Below are 8,995 nucleotides of genomic sequence, written 5' to 3'. Positions count from 1 at the left end.
AAAAGGAGTAAAAATGACTTCCATGCTTTTAGGTAGATGGGTCTTTCTTTTGATGCCTTCCCCCACCAAAAATCATGGCAAATTGATCTTAGCTCCTTACAGATGGAGGATGGAAGAGCATAGGTTGTCATATGGTAAAGGGGGAGGGAAGCTAGAGTAGATTTAATGAGAGCAGATCTACCTGTATGAGAGAGGATTCCTGATTTCCATTTCTTAAGTTTTGACCTTGCTTTATCTACAATAAATCTCCGATTTGAGTGCTTCTTTGAGGTACTGAGAATTGGCCCACCCAGGTACATATCCTCTAACTTCATCTCTTTTATTCCCAACATATCCATGATTTCAGATCTTGATGAAAGAGGTGTGCATTTGCTAAAGGAGATTGAAGATTTATCATAGTTCACCGCTTGGCTAGAACAAGTACAAACTAGATCCAGTAATAGTTTTAGCTTTTGAGCCTCCGAAGTGGTTGCTTCCCCGAAAATCAGTAAATCGTCCGCAAAAAGGAGATGATTTAGCTTTAAATTTGATCTTCTAAATTTAAAACCTTTGAGTTCACCAGCACTAAGAGCATCAGAGAGCATTTTGGATAGCAATTCCAGATAAATAATAAATAAGTACGGGGAGAGAGAGGACACCCTTGTCTGAGCCCTCTAGTTGGCTTGAAAGGTTTACTAGAAGTACCATTAACAATGATGCGCATAGATGAAGAAGCTAAACAGTTACTTACAAGACTGATGAAAACCTCAGAGAAACCCAGGAGCTCCATATAGTGAAGAAGAAAATGCCATTCAACACTGTCGTAAGCTTTAGAAAGATCGATTTTGAGAATAAAATGACCTAGGGTAGAAGATCTTTTGTTCATTGAATGCATTATTTCTCTAGCCAGAATGATATTATCAACAATTTGTCTACCTAGCATAAAAGCATTTTGAAAAGGAGATACCAATTTCCCAAGAAGAGGTTTCAAGCTTTTTGCTAAAATTTTAACAACAATTTTATAAGTAATGTTTGCTAGGCCTATTGGTTTGAAGTCGCTAGGCAAAGAAACATCCTCCTTTTTTGGGATTAGGACAATAGTAGTGTCATTAATTGTAGAGATGATTGTAGGATCATTGAAGCAGGATTGGATAAACTGACAGAGGTCTTCACCAACTGTATTCCAGCCATTTTGAAAGAACAAGGCATGAAGTCCATCTGGGCCCGGAGCTTTGAGGGGTGCCATACTAAAGAGAGTAGTTTTGATTTCATCACCAGAAGGAGTTTCACAAAGAGACTAGTTATCATCAGTCGAGATACAACTATTGATGAAATTTGCAGTCATTGAATTTAGGTCTATATGGGAAGAGGTAAACAAAGATCTGAAATAGCAACAAATGGTATCTTCGATTAATTTGAGGTCAGAAATCCAATCCCCATTGTTGTCATTCAGCCAGTAGTTACTATTCTTTCTCCTCCTCTTTGAAGCAACAATATGAAAATATCTAGAGTTCTTGTTCCCGTGATTTAACCAATTACATCTTGATCTTTGCTTCCAGTACATTTCTTCAATATCATACCACTTTTCTAAGTCAACTCTCAGAGAAAGTTATTCTGCTGATGAAATGTTTACCATGTCTCCCATTTGGATCTGCTCAATACACTTTTTGATTTCTTGAATTTTTAAGGGAAATTGTAAGTAGGAACGAAACCAATTTCATAAAATAGACTTACAATTCAAGCACTTCTGTGGAAAGGGGACAGATTGAGTGGTCCAAATTGATGAGAGAATAACAACATATCCATCACAAGAAGTCCAAAGAGCTTCAAATCTCTTTACAGGTTTCACTTGTCTCTTGAAGCCAACTAAGTTACAAAGAATGGGATTGTGGTCACTCCCAATTGTTGGCAAATGTTTTACCATGACCTTCAGATACAACTGCAACCAAGACGGATGGGCTAAGAGTCTGTTCAAATGCTCCTTAATGAGCAGGTGCGCTGATCTTCTATTTGTCCAGGTATTAAGTCGGGCCATGGAAGCCCACGTTCAGAAGTTCACAATCATTTATGAAAGAATTGAGCATTATTGTCTCTCTATCACTAATAGCCCGACCACCTGATTTTTCTTTGTTGTTTGTTATAGCGTTTAGATCTCCAATAATTGCCCATGGACTATTAGACTGAGCATGGAAATCTCTTATTGATTGCTACAGTTTTGGTCGGTCTTCTCTTTGGGGAAAGCCATAAGCGCAAAGTAAGTTCCAACTACCTCTCTCAGCCTGATCCCCTACACTTGCAATAATAAGGTTTTTATCTGAACTAACAATTTGAACATTAATATGATCCGCCTGGATCGGACGCTCAGATTGAAAAAAAAATCCAAGAAATGGTCACCCGCTTTATTCTAGAACCATTTTTTGGCAAAAAACCGTTGATTTGGTCAATAAACCATTGACATGCGCATTTGAATCATCCAACGTTTTTTGACCATTTTTTTTTTATTTTTTTTGTTAAAATGGGCCATCCATTCGGTTCGAACAGTCAGACCATTCAACCCAGGAACTAGACCCCTGAATGGTTTCTTGTCCGGTTCAATCGAGAATGTTGGGCTTGGCGAGAACGCCAAAAGGCCCAAAACTGTTGAAGCAAACTCGGAAGATGCCCCACCAAGTGAAGTTTGGCAACATAACCTTGTTTTTAAGGTTCTTACAGATCAAATAGTAAAAGCTGCAGGACTCAAAGATATAATAACAACTTAATTAACCTTGTTATATATTATTTAACAACATAAGATACATAAAATCATAAAATTCTTTAACAAATTTCCCAAAATTCCATAGTTCAGATATTTTGTTTTATAACTAGGGTCAAAATGTATGGATGAAACTCTTCAGTTTAAATCATTAACGACCAAGGTCACTCTTAATAGCTAAAAATGTTAAAAAAACTTATTAAGATTTATATCTAAACTTAAAATAATTAAATTTAAAAAATTACTGCATTATGATTAAAAAATAAATTTTCAATATAAAATATTTCAGACTAAGAAATATGAAAATTTTCCATTTTTTTGTATTAAAAATTATATTTAAAATATAAAATATTAATATATATCTATGATTGGGTTAGTTTGATTATGATCGGATTACAAATGGCCAAACCGAAACTGAGTTGACCTGGTCGAATTGAGAAATTGCTAAACTGAAGCCAATTGAAAATACTAGAAAACCAACCAACTTAGACCGAATTAATCGATTTAATGAATAATCCTAACAGAAATTAATTATTGTTATTTTTATATTACAAATAAAATATTAAAAATAGTATATAAAATATTATAATTATTATTTATTAAAAAATTAAAATATAAAACAATTATCTATTCTTATATTTTAACTTTTGCTTAACAAAACCAATACATTGCACGGGTTCCATCCCCGCTATTAATGACATATAACATGCTTTGATATTTGAATAGCTATCCTATAACAACGGAATGGTCCCGCTGTTAAGTTTAAAAATTCCCGATGTAGTAACTACCTTATTTAGAGGCGGATGGGACAATGAAAGTTACATCTACCATATTTTATTGGGGGCATAAAGAAGTAGGTGGATGGATGTGTTCATGTCAAGCCTGTTAGTCGTAACAGGAGTTTAATAATAAAATAGAAAGAGGAGTTGGTGAAGAAGTAGCTCAGCGGGTCGATAACAGCAATGAACACACAATGCTTACTTATTTTAGTGGAAGTTTATGGATAGGCTGTTTATTTGTATTTTTTCACTTTAAACGTTTTTCATTTTAAATATTTCTTGTTTTTGTTGTTTGGTTAAGTTTTACTTTAAACGTTTTTTTATTCTCCACATCAGATTAATACTCATTAAAGTGTGCCACATCAGTATATAGTTTCAAAAAATATCGGGAAAAATAAGAATTTAGCATTTTCTCAAATGCCCCATTCCTAAAAACCAAAGTGTTTCCATTTTTTACCATTTATTTGATAAACGATAAAATCAAATATTTGTTTTATTTTGTTTTATATACAATAAACACCAATGTCTATATGATGCCGATGTAATGTCATTTTTTCAATAAAGGCTAACAGAAACACAGCCTACATAACCCCAACTATAGATTTCTGATATTAGGTGGTAAAGATAACCTCCATGGACGAAAAACACTTGACTTCACATTGAAGGAGTAGGTATGTGGGACCCCAATTTATGAGCATATGGGTAGGTTGATTGGTACAGCAACAAACATAAATAAAAGGTTTCCACACGTAGAAGGTAGAACAGCATGGTCCATGCCATATAGGATAAATTTATAACGATTTCTGAGTTTTTTTCGCAAATGTATAATATTCTCATTTAAGGCTATGTTTGGGTTAATAGGAAATCCCGAGAGAAACAGAAAGCTGAAAGGAAAGATTTTTTAAGTTATAATAGTAAATAATCAACAGTAAGTAAAGTATCATAAATTTAGTAACTAACGTGAACTTACGGCCTGAAAATAGGAGACAATTCTTCGAGAATAAAAACTACCATGAAAGAATCATGCATTAATAATGGTTATTATACATAATTTTCATACAGAACAATAGGCAGCTCTCTCTTTCTCTCTGTCTCTCTCAATCAAATAGACACATCCAGTCCTTTTTTTTTTCTTGTTCTTGGGGGTTCCCTTGTTGATAAAATTCAATCCGGCCATTTCTTGGAGCCCTCTTCAGCAGTTTTCAGTTTTCACACCCTGACCCTTTACAGGCCGGCGTGGCTCAACACAAATACACAATTGCATTGCATCCGCATCCGCATCCGCATCACATCATGGTCATGTCCTGTCTCAGCCTCGTCTCCCTCTACTCACGCTACCTCCGTCGCTCTTTTATATTGGCCGGTCTTTCACCCCAAACCGTCGACGTCGACTCTGAAACCACCATCCACTTTTGGGGCCCGGAAACTGAGTCTTCCCCCACACCCAAAGGCAAGCCCGCACTACTACTACTCCATGGGTTCGGTCCCAGCGCTGTGTTCCAATGGCGCCACCAGGTGCAATCCCTGACTCCTCAATTCGACCTCTACATCCCAGACCTCATCTTCTTTGGTGGGTCTACAACTACAAGCAAGTCTTCGGAGAGGTCAGAAATTCTTCAGGTAGTGTCAATGGGAAAACTGGTTGAGAAGCTTGGTTTGGAGAGGTTTTCTGTTGTTGGCACCAGCTATGGTGGGTTTGTGGCCTATCACATGGCCTTAAAGTGGCCGGAGAAGGTTGATAAAGTAGTCATAGCAAGTTCTGCTGTTAGCATGAGAAAGAAAGATAAGGAGGAATTGTTGAAGAGGGCCAAAGTGGAGAAGATTGAGTATCTCATGTTGCCCACTACGCCTGGGCAGTTAAGGACGTTAATTCGTCTGTCCATGTTCAAGCCTCCCCTCATTTTACCGGATTTCCTGCTAAACGGCTTTCTCCATGTAAGTCCTCTTTATTTTCTTTGTCAGACACAACTGTCGTTTTCTGTAGTCACTCTCCAAGCTAGACTCACTGTAGAAACACTGAATTCTAAGACTCAGCCCTGTTTGGCATTAACTGAGCCGCTTTGATCGAACACCTGTGTTCCGGTCCTTCCGGATAAATTACTCAGAGTAGCTTCATGTAATTGGCTTCATGATTATTCTGGCGTTCCCGACACTCTGTATTGGTTTTTTTTCGCAAATATACAACTTCAGGATTTTCTGTATCAGGCTCGGCTTGGAACGTTAAAAACTGCATCCTGAAAGTGAAAGCCTCTCAATCTGGAAATGGGTGCTCAACCAAAGCAGTTTAATTAAGCCAGCTCACCCCAGATGCAGAAGCCGTCCCAATTCCCAAACGGGCCTCAATGAAGGAGTTTGGGCACCATAACTGTACTGTACCTGGTGGGTACAGAACAGAGTTGGGCTCCCTTTAGGCCTTTACCTTCCATTAGATGGATCCAACCTAGCAAAGCACCAATTGTATGCAGGTATGGGCCTCATAGTAAAGATGGATCCAACCTAACAAATCACCCAACCTATGTAGGTAAGTATGGTCATTACATATGCATTTTGGAGCCATTCAATAGCGGGGTGCAAGTTGAAGGGGCTCATAATTTTTATAGGGTATTCATGTTGCCAATCTCACCTAACAAAGCACCCAACCCAATGACCCATGTAGGTAAGTATATATGGGCATTACCATTACATGGTAAAGATGAAGCCATTTAATAGTGGGGATGGGGTGCAAGTTGAAGGGACCTCGTATTTTGCAGCCCCAAGCCCATGCCTATAGGGTATTGCCAATCTCACCAAACTGTTGCCTATAACTTGGTTTGAGGAATTCATTTTGGTAAGTAAACTTCCTAGTCCTTACATATATATATATATATATATATATATATATATATATATATATATAAGTTCATATTTGGTTGCAGTTTGAGTTTCATTTGCAATGGTGTAAATGCATAAGAATGAAAATGACTGGGTGTAAATCCTGGTTTCCTTTTGCTTTAGATTTGACCTAGCTTGTTTTGTTTGTTTGTAACAAGTAAAATGATGTGGTTTCCACTTTACATGAGAACTAAGGTGGGAGAAAGTGGTGCAAAATTTGCATTACTGATGAATGGAAATCAGACAAAAAAAAAAGTACAAATTTTAAATCATGCAAATCATAGTCAGAAACAAATTAATGCATAACTGAACTGGGTGCATAATTTGTATCTAGTTCAGATTTGCATTCCAAAACAAAGGCAGCGTTGAAAATTTTCCCTCAACTTACTATTTCTCACTTATTTTTCTATCAAAGCAAAGTGATGGAGTATTTTATAGGTACTGGGTTGTTTCTTACTTACTTTATTGGCTATAAAATATTGTCATCGGGGTGGAATTACTAATCAGGGTTCATGCAGATCTTTACCTTATCAATCCTATTGCAACCTTCACCACTAGTATATGTTGATTCATGCTATATTGGTTTGTATGATTTATTTTTGGGTACGATTTGTAGAAACTGCTGGAGAACAGGGAGGAGAAGATAGAACTTCTCAAGGGACTGACCCTAGGACAGAATGAGACCACGAATGTTTCTCCTCTTCAACAGGTAACAATGTCATCCGTTATTGGATTAGTGGACAGGCCTGGTACTCGTCCAGGGAAAGATTCACATGCTAATCTGAACCAATAGGAATCTTATCTCTTTTATTTTTCGTCTGATCTACAGCAACTAAGGCATTCTTGTTTGTTTTACTTTTACAGGATGTACTGATAGTGTGGGGAGACCATGACCAGATATTTCCGCTGGAGAAGGCCTTTGAGCTCAAGGAGTATGTAATTCAATTGCTTTCTCCCCTTGTATCTATGAATATCATGTGTGCAATGTATAGTAAGTATATGGGAAGTTTCACTAATTAACTTGAAATTAAGCTGATGCTTGATCGCTTACAATTGCTCCAGGCTTCTTAGAAGGAATGTTAGATTGGAGGTGCTAAAGAACACATCGCACATACCACAGACAGAGGATCCAGGCCAGTTCAATGACGTTGTCAAGAAATTCTTGTGTGGCTCTTCTTAGTCATTCCATTTTAGTTCAATTCAGAGTCTCAGATCCGTGTCACCCCTGGATTAGGCAAGGCCTTGAGGGGGACAATGAGTCCAAGTCCATCCATCTATCCTCTGTAACTTAGTTGAAAAAAAAAATTAAGTTGAAGAATTTATATATGCATCTAGTTAAACGGTTAAAGCCATGACAGATAATCTTTCCTTCTTCAGTTTTTTTTCTCCATTAAGCATCACGCGTATTCCTTTACTTTCTTAGTAGGCAAAGCAAAGGGTTTCATTAAAAATTTAGATCGAGTAAAAGTGGCTCTGTCTAGGCCTGTAAAGAATTGTTAAAATTCTAGCTTGAGTTAGCTAAGCCCATAGTTGGGCATAAAAAACTGGGTCTAGTGAATTGAATCAGGCATCCAAGTGGGTTTGCAACACCAGTTTAGGGGTGGTATAACAAATACTAATCAACCAAATTGAAGTAGATGGGGGGTAATACAGCTAGCAGACAACTATCCATCTGATAAGGAGCCTTTGGAATTTGGAATGCTCATGGGTTTATTGTATCTGTCCATACCAGCCTGGAAAATAGAGGCCAGAGAGGGCAATATTAGTTGAAAACTTGAAACCCTTTTGGACCCAACCAACCATGTCCTGCTTTGAAAGATTCCTCTTTCATTTAGATTTTTATTTCCTTCTCTTCTTCTTCTTCTGGTAAAGGAGTAGGGACTGTAGAGAAAGTCTTGGTCAAACTCGAAATGGTAATTGTCTAGCCCAGGGTAGGCTTTGTTTGGCACTTTGGCCTGGTCCATATCATTTTGCTACTCATACGTCATACCTCTAACATGATTAATTTTTATCTTTCCTTCTTTCTTTATACAAGTTGCAATGAGAATAAAATCATAATGGGAAAGGAGAAAAAGAAAAGTCCTAAAGGTTATGTTTGATTTGATAGAAAATAAGAGAGAACCAGAAAGTCGAGGAAAACTTGTTGAAAATTTTCAAAAAAAATTTGCCAACAACTTTCCATGATTAATTTTTATCTTTCCTTCTTTCTTTATACAAGTTGCAATGAGAATAAAATCCTAATGGGAAAAGAGAAAAAGAAAAGTCCTAAAGGTTATGTTTGATTTGATAGAAAATAAGAGAGAACCAGAAAGTCAAGGAAAAGTTGTTAAAAATTTTCAAAAAAAATTTGCCTACAACTTTCTGTTTTTTCCTTATATTTTTATCGATGTAGCATAAAAATCAGCCCCCACAAGGGCGCCCCACTATATCCACAGCACATCCCTGCCTGTATTGGAAATATTTTCCATGATTCTCATTAATTCTGGTACTATCATCCGGAGATATTCTCAATATACGGCACAGGGATGTGCTCGCGCCCCCTTGTGAGGGCTGATTTGACTCTTCGGAGAACCATTCAAGATTCATGTCACGTGGGTTAAATATAAAAACCTAT

General features: G+C 37.1%; 1 protein-coding gene across 1 annotated transcript; it reads left to right on the top strand.

Annotated features, from left to right (window-relative positions):
* The first annotated feature begins 4,575 nt into the window (after positions 1-4,575).
* LOC104609270 (uncharacterized) lies at positions 4,576-7,770 on the top strand. The gene is made up of 4 exons (XM_010275538.2): positions 4,576-5,445; positions 6,998-7,090; positions 7,246-7,313; positions 7,444-7,770. Exons 1-4 carry the CDS (start codon positions 4,804-4,806, stop codon positions 7,559-7,561), a joined length of 921 nt encoding a protein of 306 aa, XP_010273840.1. The 5' UTR covers positions 4,576-4,803; the 3' UTR covers positions 7,562-7,770.
* Positions 7,771-8,995: the final 1,225 nt, after the last annotated feature.

Source organism: Nelumbo nucifera, chromosome 6 (genome assembly GCF_055504915.1).
Source record: "Nelumbo nucifera cultivar China Antique chromosome 6, China Antique-T2T, whole genome shotgun sequence".
Classification (NCBI taxonomy): domain Eukaryota; kingdom Viridiplantae; phylum Streptophyta; class Magnoliopsida; order Proteales; family Nelumbonaceae; genus Nelumbo; species Nelumbo nucifera.
This window is presented reverse-complemented; position numbering and strand designations above follow the sequence as displayed.